At 32.1% G+C, this 18,139-nt stretch overlaps 1 protein-coding gene across 2 annotated transcripts in view; it reads right to left on the bottom strand.

Moving 5' to 3' along the window:
• The window catches only part of LOC139498619 (prolyl 4-hydroxylase subunit alpha-1-like), a 43,516-nt gene that overhangs the window by 19,386 nt on the left and 5,991 nt on the right, over positions 1–18,139 (bottom strand). For both annotated transcript variants that reach the window (XR_011657977.1, XM_071287096.1), the window contains exons 2-7: positions 17,100–17,266; positions 12,709–13,046; positions 10,753–10,804; positions 8,461–8,609; positions 2,827–2,991; positions 1,249–1,319 (exon numbers count right to left, since the gene is read on the bottom strand). Coding sequence is in view for 1 of the 2 variants with exons in the window: in XM_071287096.1 (XP_071143197.1) it covers positions 1,249–1,319; positions 2,827–2,991; positions 8,461–8,609; positions 10,753–10,804; positions 12,709–13,046; positions 17,100–17,266 (942 nt within the window). In the remaining variant the exon portion in view is untranslated. The remainder of the gene's footprint in view (positions 1–1,248; positions 1,320–2,826; positions 2,992–8,460; positions 8,610–10,752; positions 10,805–12,708; positions 13,047–17,099; positions 17,267–18,139) is intronic.

Here is an 18,139-nt window from a genome sequence, read left to right as displayed (position 1 = left end):
AAACCTTAAACACATCAAATGAATGGAAAACAACTGTCACATTCCTGACTAGGTACATGCCTTACTTTATATACATGTAGAAAATGGTAAATGAATCCGGGTTTTATAGCTAGGTAAATTTATCAGTTGTATAATAGATGCATTTAACTCCATTATATTGAAAACAATGTGTGAGCAAAACAACCAAATGTAATAGGTAAAACAGTCAGCATTGTGTTGTTATCTTAATCATTATAAAACTAAACATCTTTATCACACAAATAAAAACAAAATGGAATATACGCTATATAGACAAAGCACATAGCAAAAATGAAAGACAAGAATACAAAAAATGACCATAGCACAATAACAATGGCGGGCTGTGCAATTACCGAGCCAAATCAAAGGGATAATACCAAAATTACACAGTAAAGATTGAAAACATACAAAAAAAAATAAAAAGAGCACAATAACACGTTATTAGGATAATAAACAACGACCTAGAATCTATTCTTCAAGACCATCATATAGTATTTGTGAAGTTGACACTGATTATTTATCAACAAAATCTTGGTATCTTCCGATAAACTTTCAAGAAAATCACGAGACGTTCTTGACATAACCCTGGTGCGTCAACGTTCTGTGAGACACTGGTGTCATTTTTTTAAAAGTCTAAGTAGTAGTGGAAGCTGTTGAATACAGAATACTTTTGGAAATGTATATCCCACATACAGGCAACTTTGTTACATTGCTGCCAATTGTAAGGTTGGAGACTGATATAACAGATTATGTCAAATTCGAGGGAAATATACAATTCAACATTTAACAAAACATTCGATTGTTTTAAATTTAAGGGTTTAAAACACATGTTATTCATCTATGAACGATTACCCTCTACACACTTCATTCGATATTATCGAATTCAGATAGGAGACGCTGTTGGGCAAATCTTTCAAATTAGTATGTAAAATAATTTAAGATATTCGAATCTAATTAGCTCTCTCTCTCTTTGACGTGTAAGGTATACGTTTTTTTCTTTCTAAGTATAGTAGTATTTTGTTGTTAATTAGATAAAGGTCACAAGTTGTCAAGTATAATTCAACATTTATTTAATCATTTGTTGCTCAGCTTACTGTTTTATTCATTTTTTTTTGTATACATTTTTGTTTTTTCGTCGTCCAGGTTTTTTTTTATGCTTATAATGTCTATGATGTTTTATATAATGTTAGAATATATATCCGGATTTTGCAGTTAGATTATTTTACGTACGTGTAGCTCAGGCGGATTTCTTCGTTAACGTCTTCTTTTCTGCCATAATTTTGCAGTCCAGACCGAATAAACTTGAAAAAAAGCAATTGCATTATATTTTTAAAAAACAACACTATCAATTTCATTCGTCTGAAGAATTTTCTTGATATTCCTCAAATCTGATTATTTGAAATCCAAGGATGTATGAGGATCGAAAACGTCGTAAAGCAATCAACGAAAAAATAACTCAAAATAGGCAAATCAATGCCTGAGGGAGTTGAAAACTTTGAGACTTATAATCGATAGCAAATAAACTCAACATTAAAAATGTGTAAACCATGCAAGAAAAACATATCAGTAACGCCCGAATAAAAATGCTAAAATGGTCAAACTTTGTGCCATAAATGTCAGTAATTGTACACAGGAAGTGTCAAGTAAACACCAATTTAGTACATTAAAATGTAGAACAATATAAATGAACAGACTGAATAAGTTTGCCATGGCATTTATTTACAATTTTACCTTACTCAATTATCACTGATTTCAATACGGTTTCGGCTCATGATGAGGATGTCTATCATTACAAGTAATTATAAAAGCAAAGTCACACGAGTAAGAGTTAAAAGTTACGCTTTAGCAATTGTGCAAAGTATTTCCCACATATGTTAAACATTGCGCTCCCAAAATTATTGGTTTTTCAACCTCAAATGATAACTATGTTTTCGAAATACTAAGGATTTTCTAATACCAGGTCTACATTATCTTAGCCGTATTTTGCACCACTTTTTGGATTTTGAGGTATTCGATGTTCTTCAACTTTATACTTGTTTGGATTTCTAACTATTTTGAACTGAGCACCATTGATGAGTTCTATGTAGATTGAACGCGCTAAAATGCAAAAAAAAAATATACTTATTGGGTTATTGAGTTGATGTACTACCTAAATTATATAAAGATATTGACTTGATATTAATATGCAATTTAGAAAAATGATTATGATGACTTTTACAATTAACTGATTTTTTTCTGCTGAGATAACTAGGACACAAATGTCGAACGAAAGTTTTCAACATCGAAGGATGTAACTGCTTGTCATGCAATTGGATAACTACTTCTTTTCTTTTTCCGTTATTTTTTTTTGTAAATCTTAAGTTAGACTTAGGCTGCAATCAACATACAACTACAACTTTCAATTAATCGATATCCTAAAGATTTATAAAAAAAAAATAGAATAGGATACCTTAGCTGTTTTTGGCAAATCTTTTCGGAACTTTGGGTTCTCAATGCTCTTTGAACTAAATTCGAGCGTCTCTGACAGTCTTTATAGACGTAACGCACTGTTTGCATACCTAACACTACCAACAGAACACCTTTCAGTAATTAACACTTGTATATCTTGAGATTTGCAGCACAAAAGAAAGAAAAATGTGTAATCTCTCTCCCTCTATCTATCTATCTCTCTCTTCTTCTGGAGACATGGAAAACGTGTCTTGAAAACTACCATTTCATTTTGTTGTTTATTGTTTGTTTAAATTTGTATTGCCACAAACATTGTGAACGTTTAATGACAATTGATAAAATTATTATTTTAATTCTTACCACTTTATAACTTTCTTCTTTAAAATACGCTATTTCATTTTCAGTAATAACTTCATGAAATATTAGAATTTTTGGATCCTTATTCACCTCCTCTGCCTTTGATTTGAAGTATGGTATATAAGTCTCAACCATATAACAACTTAGACTTGACAATTCTTTGTTTGACTAAAAATAAAACATATCAATTAATCATTTTTTGTTTGTTAGAGTGAACCATTGATTATTGACTTCTTTCAATGATAATCTTCGCGAGGAAAATCGTGACTAAAACAAGACACTATAATTTTTTTGAGGCCGAAACACTTTAAAATAAATATTTAGTGATATTGAATTGGTTGCATGTTTTGTATAAAACATGTTAACTCTCTAAAAAACACAGAAAATCGTATTAGTCCTATAAAGGTTAAGTTCAATGTCATGCGTAGGTTATAAAAGAGGGACGAAAGAAACCAGAAGGACAGTCAAACTCGTAGATTGATAACAAACTGACAACTCCATGGCTAAAAATAAACAGACAAACAGACAAATAATTGTAAAGAAGACACAACATAGAAAACTAAAAACTAAGCAACACGGGCCCAACCAAAACCTGGAGGTGATTTAGAATGAACAAATATATATATACATTTATGTGAGATCTTAACACCTCCAACCAAGCGTTTCTCTTTTCCAGAATTCCAAAAAAGGATTTAATTATTCTTGAAATCACATCTCTATGCTTAATATAAGGTCTATACTTTTGTGTCAAAACGCCGTTGATTTTTCTTGTTATGTAGCTTTCGCTGTGAAACGACTGATTGAATCTGAAAATAACTTATTTGGATTAACTTTAGTACATGATATTCATATGCCTTGGAGGAAATGTTAGAGTTGAATGCCACATGTACATTCTTATGCAGAAATGTGAATTGATGAACATTAAAAGCATATTTTTTCAACATTTGTGAAGGCTGCTTCTATTGAAAATTGTCTCTTATGCATTTAATCCGTATTAAAATATATTTAATTGCATGATAAATCACAACACATTAAATAAGAATCAAAAGATACAATCGTCAGGATTTCAACTAATGTTAGGCATAGGAGCGTTGACAAATTAAATATTCAAGTCAGATATGAAAATTGTTATCACAAACATTACGCATGCGCTTCATATTTCTTATGAAAATAAAATCAATGGAATTTTACTTGTTTTTATTGAATTTTCGTGAAAATTCAAACTGAGTTAAAAACTTTACTACTGAATCTAAAATAATTAAGTCCATCTAAGAAGTCTCAGACACACATTCAATAAATTTTGTCTATTTTTCAGCAGCTTAACTAGACGTTATTATACCTTTCGTATTTTGTTTAAGTCCTATTTCGTTAATCGAAATATTTATCGAGTCTACATGTAATGATGGTAACCCCCAAAGGTGACTGGGGAATAGAAATATGGTCACTTGGTCTTCTCCCGACCGGCAGTAAAACGCTTGCCGAAGTGGGGCGTCCGTTTGGCTGTGCGGGATGTATCAAGTTCGCAGTCACGTCCGGTCAGAAGGGGGACGTTAAATCCGATGCCTCGTGTAAAGAGAGTGCCTCGCTCTTTGCACGTTAAGAACCCTTGCGACAACTCTTTGAGGGGTCCGTAGGTGGCCTGTTGCAAGGCAAAATTTCTGTCCCTATCCAATATACCCTCATTTTCCAGTGGCAGTCCCCAAATTTCCCCGACCATCATCCTAGATGGCCTCTATTACAACTACCTTCCTATTGTATTAATTGTTAACTTGTTCTCGTCCTGAATATGCATGAAATATTTGCCACTGGACGTTAAGCAACCAACAATCAAATCAATGTAATGATGGTGTTGTTTTTTTAACAGATTACACCAACATGTCGTCTGTAAAAATATTGTTCAATAATAATTGTCATACTGTTTCTGCTGCTGTTTTAAAGACATAATGAATCGTTTTGAACATCTATTTATTCTTTGTACTTTGAACTTTTTGTGCTAAATAAAACAAAAGTAGAAAAGACGCTGACCTGAGTTTCAATAATGTATTTAGCATGTTAAATAAGTCGAAAAAACTTTCCGTTCAATAACTCGACTCCTGGTGTTTTTGAATTGCTGTTTTCTTGGTGAACGGTTTTTCTTGAGTTTTTATCGTAGTTGACAAAATAATTGATATATTGTCTTCCACACCACCATCTGTTAAACAGAGGTAGATGAAGTACTTCGAATTGAATGATGCCTTGTTACACAGCACAAGGGATGACCTCAGAAATTATATAAGGCTAGAATTGTATGCGTGTCTTGTTCCGTAATCAGTGCACTAGACCTTTTTGTAGTCCCATTATTCAGTTTGGATCGAAACAATATGCTTTTATGAAACTTTATTAGTTAACAAGGACAAAAAATTGAAAACAACACGTTTAATAATTTCTTGCGTCCGAAGCGCTTTTCCTGATTTGGCTTCATCAGGAACGCTCAAATCCGAAGATGTATAAGTCCCGAGACAAACTATGTTAATGTGCATATCGACAGTAAATGTTGCTATGGCTCAGAGACTAAAGATAACACGAACACAGAAGTTTGTTTACCTCACTTTCATTAAAATCGATTAGATTATCAGCAGAATAGTTTGGAAAATTCCATTTTTTTGTAACAGTAATGTCCCCTATGAACTTAGCATCTAGGTCTAAATATACTGCTGCAATAGTATCATCACAACTCCTTTGAAACCACCAAAAGAATTTCATAAAACTTTGAAGATAATGCAGACATACTATGTAGTTGTGCAGATTGTGATTCTATCTTTTTTTCTAGCAGTTATTCCCCATTCTAAATTAGGATTTTGTTCAATATATACTTCTGCAACAATTTATAATCGCACTTCATCTGAAACATCAAACAGAATTTCATGAAACTTTAAAGTTCATGAAGACTATGTAGATGTGCATCTACAAGGCATGTTTGTCAATTTATTTTTTAAGGAGTGATGAGTCTTTGAACTAAGGAAAAAGTAAAATCACAAAAATACTGAACTCCGAGGAAAATAAAATCGGAAAGTCACTAATCACATGGCAAAATCAAATTACAAAACACATCAAAAACGAATGGACAACAACTGTCGTATTCCTGATTTGGTACAGGCATTTTCAAATGTAGAAAATGGTGGATTGAACCTGGTTATATAGCGAGAAACCTCTCACTTTGTACGACAGTCTCATCAAATTCCGTTATATTTACAACGATGCGTGAACTAAACAGACATAATAAATAAAATAGTCAAAATATGGGTACATCAGTGATCACCGTGTTACAATTTTACAAAAAGACACAAAAACATCTATCAAATAAAAACACATTCAGTGTGATTTTGTTGGCCCAGTGATAATGTGGAGGCGTCGGGTTTGTGAGTGTGTTTTACTGTGCGTATTACTGTGAAATTCTGTATTCTACATTGGCTATATGGTTGCGATCTCACAAAACATTTTAATCCTTTCGTTTTTATCGCCCGTTTCAAGTCAGGAGCGTTTTGTCTTTTTTAGTTTTGTTGATTTTTAAATTTTAGTTCGTTTATATGTTTTTGGAGTTAAGTATGACGTCCGTTTTTACTAAACTAGTACACATTTTTATTTAGGGGCTGCTTTGGGGACCCATTGGTGGCCTTCGGCAGTTATCTTCTCTTTGGTCGAGTTGTTTTCTCTTTGGCATATTCCCCATTCCCATTCCCAATTTTAATTAAATTAGTCTTGAAACAGAATAACAGTTTTTACAAGTTTTACAGTCACTATGACGATTCCATTGACTGATACGACATAGCTATGTCTCACCTCAAATCACTAGCGACTTGATTAATCAATCTTTAATCTTAAGATACTATAAATGTAGGGTAATGTGTATTAATTACCCGGGTGATGTATGCATAGCAATCTTTAATCTTAAGATACTAGAAATGTAGAGTAATCTGTATTATTTACTCGGGTGATGTATGCATAACAATCTTTAATCTTAAGATACTAGAAATGTAGAGTAATCTGTATTAATTACTCGGGTGAAGTATGCATAGCAATATTTAATCTTAAGATACTAGAAATGTAGAGTATCTGTATTAATTACTCGGGTGATGTATGCATAAGAATCTTTAATCTTAAGATACTAGAAATGAAGAGTAATCTGTATTAATTACTCGGGTGATGTATGCATAACAATTTTTAATCTTAAGATACTAGAAATGTAAATAATCTGTATTAATGACTCGGGTGAAGTATGCATAACAGGAGACCCTTAGCTACTTCACCTTAAACGTTATCAAAAAATGAAACATACATATTATATAAATAAAGGCAACAGTAGTATACCGCTGTTCAAACTCATAAATCCATGGACAAAAAACAAAATCGGGGTAACAAACTAAAACTGAGGGAAATGCATTAAATATAAGATTAGAACAACGAAACAACACTACAATGTAACACACACAGAAACGGACCAAGCAACAGACAAAATCCCACGAGAATAACAAATATAACATCAAAACTAAATACATGAATTTGGGATAGACAAGTACCGTGACACGTCTTATCGCAATGTGAATTTACACTCAAAAATAAGAGAAAACAAACGACGCCACGTAAGAATGTAACACACACGGAAACGAACTATAATATAACAATGGCCATATTCCTGACTTGGTACAGGACATTTTTAAAGAAAAAAATGGCGGGTTGAACCTTGTTTTGTGGCATGCCAAGCCTCCCCTTATATAGCCATGTGAAATATAATATTAAGATGACAACTCAACACCACAGGACTACAATATAAATAAATTGGAGAATACAATTGACAAAGAACACACGAACAACAGTCAACAAGAGGCAACAAGTTGGAAATTTTAATACGCCAGAAGTGCATTTTATCCACACAAGATCTACTAGTGATGCCCAGATACAAAAGTTTGAAAGCCGAAACAGCATCGAGGACCAAAAGATCAAAAAGGTTGTGCCAAAAACGACCAGGGTTTTCTGTTAGTTGCCTGAACATCCTTCTCATTTAGAACAATTTATACTTTTGCAAACAGTAAATTTATAAAATTAATAAACAAAAGCTGTACATGATAGAACTGAAATATTAACTAATTACAGGAAACAACTGAAATACATTAATAACCAGACATTTGCAACACAAAATGTAGACACATCCGAATATGTTTAAACCTCAACGCCAAGTGACGTCATATTTGAAATTGTAAAAAATGACAAAAAAATGATGACGTCATTTGAATTTGTAAAACAGATCGATAATAATAATATCCTAAATAAGTTAAACATAACCGAAATGGTCGATCAACACTTATTTTTTTTTTTTGCAATGAAATGTTAGTATAAAACCTGACTTGGCTATAATTGTGAACACTTAAATAGATAAAAACAAATTATAATACAAAGAATATCTGCAAAAATGTCACGCTTTTCTGTAACATTCCCATATTAGTTATTTTCCTGAAGTAACGATTTATATCCGTTTTTATTTTAGCAAGTATAATAGAAAATTGACACGTATATTTAGAATCAATTGTGTCGTATATTCATGCATCATATCATTTTTTTAATGAAAATAACAAAACAAAAACAGAAGATTTGATGACCTACCTTTCTGATTACTCCTCTACAGAGTTGTTTTTGTATACTATCAAGCTCTTGTTCATTAAATGGCCACATTTTTGGAACATCCTTTTTTGGGTATTCTTTTAATTCTTTCTTGTACTTTGTGTAATCCTCTTGTATTGACAAAACTCCTACTACAAGATTGTAAGACAGACATTCAATATTTGCTGTGTGTATTATATCGTGCGTACAACACCATATGTACACAATTTTTCATTGAGGAATTGAATTCTTCATTTTTTTTTTATTCTATTAAAGCGCTGACCGAAGTATATTTTGTACGTCTTAAAATGTGTTAACAAAATCTTATCATCGTTTCTTTATGTTTTTCTTATTTGACTATGTCAAGTTTTGTAAGAAGTCAATACTTCAAAACAAAAAGAAGCGTTACATTCATATACTTACATTGTTATGCTACCAAGAACATACGAGTTATAACAAACGTTTCGTTAATTTTCCTAAATATTGTTGTAAATCACGTGTTCTTATGAATGTTGCATTCCATTGAATAATACAATTTGATATTGGAATGCCTCAGTTTTCATCCAATGAAAAGTATGGATTATTATGAAATATACATAATATTATAATGTTATTATTAAAAATTAAAACAAATAGATGCAACCCAATTCGTAACAATGAATATAGTCGAAGAGAAAAGCTCACTATTTCGTAACCTGTTTATTGTGATAGCATATCGACTTAATGAACACAATGTCATATTTACTATGACTCTAAAAGGAAAGTAAGACATGCATGTAGCTTTAGTCAAACTCTCAGTTTGTTATTGTAAATCGTGTAAGTATGTCACTTAATTGGGTTTCTCCGTCTAATACGTCAATATTGATAATGTGTTGCTTACGGGAACGGCAAATTTATCTTACCTCCTATACATTTCTAGGAATATGATTGGTTAAAAGCGTCCTCGTGGAAACCGTGTATATTTAATATTAGGTTAGTTGGGAGGCGGGGTTTATTTCATACACGGTTAGTAGTGGAGTTGCGTCCCTTTATATTCCATATGAGGTAATAAGGAGGCGGGGCTTATTTCATACACGTTTAGTAGTGGTGTTACGTCCCTTTAGAAAAACAAAACAGTACTGAGAAAAAATCTGAAAGGTTTCAACAGACGAAGAAAGTGATGATAAAGTGAAATAAATTCATAAAACACATTCAAATCTAACAGGTTGTCATTGTTGGCATCTGTTTTTGTAGGATCAAAGGAAGTCCCTGTTAATGCTAACTGTATTAAAAACTTGATAATTTTGATAGGTCACTAGTCTAAATTTTACACGTTAAGATAGTCGGTAAGATAAATTCGTTACATAGTGTGCTAGTGACGTAATACGGTATATATGGGGTCAGTAAATTCCATATGGGGATTCGCTCGAATCCCCATATGGAATTTACTGACCCCATATATACCGTATTACGTCACTAGCACACTATGTAACTAATAATATCATGATCAAACTGATGAAGGATATCTGTTATTCGAAATATTTCTAGATACTTATATTTAGTTTTTTGTTGGTATTGTCTGGTACAGTTTTTGGGCCTTTATTCAAGGTGTTCTGTATTATTGCTTCCTGTACATATAAGGTTTTATTTTTCGTAGATGGCTGTTGTTGACAATGTTTAAGACACCAATTATGCCTCAATGCTTATCAACGTTATTCTTTATTTGACCTTTTTGTTCGTTATCTTTTGTGGAAAAAATTAAAAGCCTGGCTTCGTCGATAATGAAAATCTAAAACACATAATTAAGTAGTAAAACATGTTTTAGAAGTTTGATATGAGTTAGATATATGATTGGGACTGTTTTAATCTTGAATATAAGAAGGCATTTCAGATTTTACTCATTATCGATGGTGAATATAAATTAAAAGCTTCAAGCATTTTTTTTATTCATTTTTTTTTTATGAAGCTTTATAAATTAGTATTAACAAAAGTACTTAACTTCAAAGCAGTATCAAAAACGGGAAGTCTATAAAAAAAACTTATTAAAACAAGCGATATAAACCACGGAACCAATGAAAATCAACGGCCAAATTACTGACTTCGTACAGTCTTTTTCCGAAGAAAATTGTGGGTTTAACAGAGTTTTTTTAGCTAGTTACAACTTCCACGTTTATGACAGTTGTTTATGGTTCCGTTATATTGACAAAATAGGATAAACAGCCCAAACAGTCAGACATGATAGTTAAAGATTTAGTTTTGTTACATGAGTTTCGAAGGACAATTTGTAAAAAGCCATAATGTAATGGGAATACATACCTTTTTTTAAATGTATTTTTAATAAATCGGCTGCATCTGCTGTAAACGATGCCTGCAAGATAAAGGTTTTAAATATGTGAATTAACAATTGATTCATGTTATTCATTGAGAATTAATATTTAAGTATTACAAACCTTATTTGTTATCTGTGAAGAAAGAAGTGTACAAAAAAAGTGATTGCTCTTGCGAATGACAGTCTTTTTAAAATGCAGTTTTACTGGCGACGCGTAGTGAAGACAGTAAAACGGAAATTATGCTATTCAACTCCGTACTTTATTGGGGCTTTTTGGATTCCAGCGTCACTGATTAGTCTTTTGAAGACGAAACGCGCGTCTGGCGTAAATACAAAGTATCTTTGATGAGAAAATGTGCAACCGTCAAATCAATTTCTTCGACGAAGTGGGTAATAGTTTCGAATTGTCCGCCATTGATCTAATGATGCTAAACTATTGTAACGGCGTTGGTGTCTTTTTTTTATGTTTTCATCTACATTTGTTATTAATATTTTGAGATGTACAACAGATGATAGTTTAAAAAAAAAAGATTTTTTATCCATAGTACAATTAAAGTCACATGAAACGACAACCTTGAAATTTTTAGGTTTTTTATAATTATTGAAATAAAGCAGCTACTAGTATTCTAAACTTATTCGTTCTTCTTTCGCTTTCGAAACAAAGCCATTTTTGTTCTAATAAAATATGCGTTGGACAGCACGTTATTTACGTCACAATTGAAATTGAAACGTCATTCGTTTTTTCAACATCACCGAATATCACAATGGACATTAATTCCTCCGGTCTATCACACATCGAGAGTTCATGTGATCCCCGGATTTGTATACCATGCTTTGTATCTTCTAATTGTATTTATTAGATTTTAACATCGGACACTGCCTCAAAATTAATTCATAAACCTAAAATTTGAAAAATTAAATGTACGGAATATTCATCTTTTGTCGAGCTTTAAACAGAACTACTGTTAATATAAGTACAGAGTCCCAATGTCCTCCGCGTTTGAACATATCTTATCTAGCCAAGGTACTGGAGCAAAAACTAAATAAGCCAATTTTTTTCTGTAAAACACTATTTATTAATATCTTAGTAAAATGAAGGCTTCAGAGGAAATTCAACGTGTTTTCCATAATACTTATATTTTCAAGGGGCATATATAACTCGTTAACAATATTAGAAAAACTTGAATTGTTCGAAAAACTAAGGATTTTCTTATTCCAGGAATAGATTACCTTGGCCGTATTTGGTACAACTTTTTGGAATTTTGGGTCCTCAATGCTCTTCAACTTTGTACTTGTTTGGGTTTACATCTATTTTGATTTGAGCGTCACTGATTAGTCTTATGTAGACGAAACGCGCGTCTGGCGTACTAAATTATAATCCTGGTACCTTTGATAACTATTAGGTCATCACTGAGGGGTCACTCTTTAATCAATTATTGATGGTTAATGGATTTCGGACTAGTCAAAGTCATTACTAACTTAAACTAGGGTATATAAGTTTCATAAAAATTTGACAGGAATGGAACACATTGACAGTGCTAAATATGCAATTTTCCATAAAAATAATGTTTCCAAGGCGCATAAAGATTCGGCATCGATGTCCAAACTCGCCCAAGACTCTGCTTAAATTAACATAAGATATAAGTTTATAAAAATCTGGCCAAAAAAAAATCAGGTGAGAGCGCTAACAAAATCGGCAGGATGGACAGACGGATGATCGGTGTTTTTATGTCCCCCCAGACCGAATTGCATAGGGGACAAAACAGCTATGAATTAAATATATTTTATGCAAATGGTTTGTCTTTTTGTATGTAGTTTCTTCTCATGGGATCAAAAAGAGAAAGCGTGGGTTTTTTTTTCGTGTATCTGAAACAACAAAAATATTTGACAAATATCGTAATCAAAACTGAGGTATACAAAATAGTGTTTCAGGTAATACTTACTTTATGAAGAATCCTTGCCTTGATTTGATCGATGAACATTGCAGTGGTAGAAATATTTGTAGATGTGAGTTCTGGTAATAGGTCCAAAAGAGCATCACTCCACAGTAAAGCTTCGTCCCACATTTTTATATATTCAGCTTCTTTTATTATTAACTGAATGAGTGACAAGCTCAAAGGCTCTGTTTTTTCCTCATTTATGTTGCCCTGAATGACTTTGCTTATATCCAAATAATATGTAGTACGCAATCGTAAAAACGATCGCACTGCTGCTTGTAGTTCGTGCTGTTTTGGCCAGTCAGTAATTTCTTTTTTTAAATTGTGATACGATTGGTTGAAATCTGAAACATTTTTTCAGAACTTATTAAAGCCTGTAGCTAAGTATGTATGTCTACTTTTAAACTTTTAATAACTTGGATGACTTACAGATTTATTCATTTTTATCACTATTTTGTGACTTTTAATCAATGTCTTTTGGACACTATACCTAGCTATTGACGTCAACCATGATGTACTCTAGTGTTGTCGTGTGCTTTCACTTGTACTACTTGTTGTATATTTGTTTTTAAATCTTACATACAATGATATGATTTGTTACAACCCTTTTGATAATAGATATTCAACCACTTCAATAATTGAATTAATATTTTGATAACGATTAAAAAAAGACGAATAATTGTATTTTGAATCGGCGAATTATTGTTGCTTGTGGTGTGTTAGGGCTACTACACTGCTGCCATATATGTATATCGAGAAAAATGATTATGAAAGAATAAAACGTGGTAAAGTTGGAAAGAATCATGAAGGAAATCTTACCGGTAGACATGCAACGTCAATAATCGATTAATCTAAGGAACTATAATGACAAATATTGAAAACAATTAAACTGTATGTCAAAATGGCTCAACTAATGTTGAGTATCAGTAAATGAATAGTATCTGTGAATAAATATTTATCAAAAGTACATTTTTGTTTACAAAACTTCAAAAACCATATCGCTCATAAAAAAAATAAAATGTGAAAGAAACATGATTATTTTCATATTTTGAATGTATCAGCATTTCTCTAAAATATTGTTCAATTTTACTGTGTCTTAGGGTTTAAAGGTTGTTTGTTTTAGTTTAATCAGAAACATTTGAAAAATTGCAATAAATTGTAAAATTTTAATACAGTATCTTTTTATTACTTTTTACTGGCTTTCCATTTTCTGTAAGTAACTGTGAATAAACTCATCATAGATACCAGGACTAAATTTTGTATATACGCCAGACGCGCGTTTCGTCTTCAAAAGACTCATCAGTGACGCTCGAATCCAAAATTATTAAAAGGCCAAATAAAGTATGAAGTTGAAGAGCATTGAGGACCAAAATTCCTTAAAGCTTTGCCAAATTCAGCTAAGGTAATATATGCCTGAGGTATAAAAGCCTTAGTATTTCAAAAGTTCAATATTTTGTAATATTTTGTAATATTTTGAATACTCTCTTACCTTACTTTGTCTTTTGTGTTATTTGGGATGAATAAATATCCTGCCACTACACGCCAGTTTTTTTGAGTCTTTTTTGTGTTGTTGGGTTTTTGTTTTTGTTTGAGGTTTTCTGAATTTTATCGATCAGATGGGGATATCTCTTTTCAACTGATTTTATAAGTTTGTTCTTGTGTTGTACTTTTACACATTATTGATATTCATGTCAACACAATCATACCATATATCCTAATCTTACAATGATAGTTTAATGCTATTGGTTCCGATTATTTAATAATACCACACCGACTAATTTCTAATATAATATGCGTCTGTCTGTCAGTCCTTCATACTTTTTTTTAGGTAAAAACATTGTTTAAAAGAAATAAAGGAAAACATGTTTTTCTATAAATCTTAGTACTTTCAAAGAACTTTTATAAAAACAGGAACGAGACTTTGTTGTTTCACAAAACCCTAGACTTTTTTGGGTTTTTTTGTTGCTCTGACACTAATGACGTTTTAAAAATTCTGAGTAGCAGCTACAAGCTCCACAATATCGTATGAGTTGAAATATGTTTATAAAAAAAAGTGAAATCACAAAAATACCGAACTCCGAGGAAAATTCAAAACGGAAAGTTTCTATTTAATTGGCAAAATCAAAAGCTCAAACACATCAAATGAATGGATAACAATTGTCATATTCCTGACTGGTACAGACATCTTCTTATGTAGTAAATGGTGGATTGAACCTGGTTTTATAACTGGCTAATCCTCCCACTTGTAATACAGTCGTCACCAAATTCCATTATATTGACAACGGTGTGTGAACAAAGCAAACAGACATGATCGGTTAACAAATCAAAAATAGGGGTTCAGCAGTCAACATGTGTTAAAATCTTAATCACTATAAAAACTTACAAATATGAAACAAAAAAGCACATAAAGGCGGCATATAGACAAAGCTCATTATCAAAGATGAAAGACAAGAATACAAAAGTTTATAATAACACAACAACATATGACGAGATGTAAAAGTACAGAACCACGTCATATGTATCAAAGAATCACAAAAAGGCACAAAGATAAAGCACATTAGCAATACATTGCTTCGCTAAACTCAGCCTGATTCGACCGTATTGTGGTACCATTTCAGAGCGATAGAAATAATTATACACAAAAAATTATCCTGAAAGTAGAAAATGCTTGAAATTGGGCCCCTATTTCCTAAACGGTTGGAACCATCTTCCACATAATCAACCCCAACCTTCCGTTTGTGGTATAAAACTTTCTCATTAAATTTCATAGAGATCCATTTACTAAAGTTTTTGTCCGGAAACCAAATGTGTCTTCGGACGACGACGCAGACGACGATGCAGACGACATCATACCATTATAAGATCCCCAAAACATTTTTTGCAGTCGTATAAAAGTTAAATACAAGAATACCAAAAAAAATTATATAACAATAACATATTGACGGGATGTATATGTACAGAGCCACGTCATATGTATCAAAGAATATATTAGACAAAGTATATTAGCAAAAAATGAAAGACAAAAATACAAAATACTATAAGAACAATAACACAATGAGAAATAAATGAGTCAAAGTGACGTCTAATGGATATCACCAACAACAATAAGAGTAATATTCATTAAGACAACTAAAACAAAATATAACACGTTCTTAAAAGACGATAAACAACGTCAGTACCTAGAATCTATACTTCAAGACCCTCGGGTATTATTTGTGAAGTTGATACAGAATATTTATCAACAAGGTCTTGGAACCTTCTTTAACACACCCCTTGTTCATTAACTTTCTGCTCAGATATTGATGATGTTTTACAAAGTCTGAGTAAGAGCTGCTAGCTCTTGAATATCGAATAAGTTGGGAAATGCATAGCCTACATGCAGGTCAATTTGGCATATTGCTACTTAAAATCTAGTGTTTAAGATAAAACGTGCAGCATCTCCTTTGCATTTACTTGAAAGAAACCCCTAACCACCAAAGAAATCCCTAACCACCAGTTTTAAAAGCTTTTTAACTGGCTTACGTGAGAAAAGTTGGAACTCATAAATCGATTCTAAACACATCTTGTCAAAAATCCTATAGCTGTTCCAAAATTCATGAAAGGCTATTACAAATTAAGAGAAATGTGTTTGAATATAGTTTTAATGGTTATTACTTGGAATTTGTTGTTTTTGCTATCTATAAATAGAGCGTAAATTACCATAGATAAATCCAATTTCTTCACATTTATTTAAAGGTATGATTCTTCATCCTTTTAGGTGTACTTATGTAATGGTATTTACAAAGTCACGCTTTTCCCAGACTCCTTAAATTAAACACTAATTAAGGCTTGAAACTTTAAACTGGGTGAACATAATTTATGAAGTAATTGTTATTACATCCTTTGACTAATTTTCAGTAGATCTTAGATCGGTGTCTTTTTTTTAAATAGTTGTTTTTGTGCTTCGAACACATTGAAATAGGATTCTTCTGGCTTTGCTACAGGATTGTCTTAGCATTATACTATTTGTACACTTCAAACATATAGTACAAATAAGTTTCATTTAATCCAATTCGCCAATAGTAGACATAATAATACTTTTATAAATCGAATTATGTATGAACGGGGAAGGAAGGAACCTAGTTTACCCTCTACTTGTATGGCCACAGCCAACCAGCTTTGCCAAGCCCTCTTATCATCTTCTTGTATGAAGGTGTTATAGTAATTGTTGGTATTAAATAAGGACGACTCATCACAATACACAAATACAGTATTTAAAGTGTACATGAATAACCAGCTCCTTATCTCCTATATTTATATTTGTCTATATTGCAACAATCACAAACGTTATAACGCATGGTGCTGTCACTATAATATTTACTAAAACCTCTATAACTAAATAAATTTTATACATGTACCTCTTTCCCGCTCAGAAATTGCACAACTGTCACATAAAACAATATCAGGTATTGATGGCCACATGTTAATATATCTATTCAATAAGTGCAGTACATTTAAAGGATTTTCAGGATAAGACTCATCTCTACAGCTGATATTGACACTTGACTCTAAATGAGCAAATAACCTGAAACAGAGTAAGAAAATAGTTATTATAAAATTTCAATATACAACCTTACCTTTTTGCTCATCGTCTATGTTTATCGTACGAAATGTGTCCATTGGCATTTAATCCAAACTAACCATTTTACAATCTGAATATCATGTCCAAGCTTTAAAATCTAAATTACTGATAACTCAAGGTTCAAATTAATAATATTTTGTTAAATAATCCTCGATTTGAAGAATGAATTAAATATTTGAAAAATTAAGAATATTAAGAAAAAGAGGTATGCTAATTGTTTGTAGTTTCGTTATATTGACATAGTACCAAACTCATATAATATCCAAAAAAAAGAAGATGTGGTATGATTGCCAATGAGACAACTCTCCACTAGAGACCAAAATGACACCGAAATTAACAACTATAGGTCACCGTACGGCCTTCCAGCAATGAGCAAAGTCCATGCCGCATTTTTAAGCTATAAAAGGCCTTGAAATAACAATGTAAAACAATTCAAACGAGAAAACTAATTTATGTAAGCCTTTTATAGTTACATATAAGCAGTGCTGCATCACCTACATTCAAATACTGGAATATGTGTCTTTGGGGCTGTAGACTGAAGTTTGCTCTAAAATGTTAGAGCCAAACGAGAAGGTATTAAATTAATTACTTCATTTGAGATCGTCATCTTGTTTTGTGTAACCAATACCTATAGGTACATGCCAGTTTACAAACACGACTTCCAGAGGAGGTTCGATTAGATTTTACAGGTGGCGACTTTGACGGACTCCAGGATATTTTAATGGTATATGGACCGACATGGCAACATAAAAGACCGTTATAAAGACTCAAGAGGGACCAGGTGGTAATGCAGGTATTACAAAAGTCTGTACCAGC

Source organism: Mytilus edulis, chromosome 12 (assembly GCF_963676685.1).
Source record: "Mytilus edulis chromosome 12, xbMytEdul2.2, whole genome shotgun sequence".
In the NCBI taxonomy this organism is placed as follows: Eukaryota; Metazoa; Mollusca; class Bivalvia; order Mytilida; family Mytilidae; genus Mytilus; species Mytilus edulis.
This window is presented reverse-complemented; position numbering and strand designations above follow the sequence as displayed.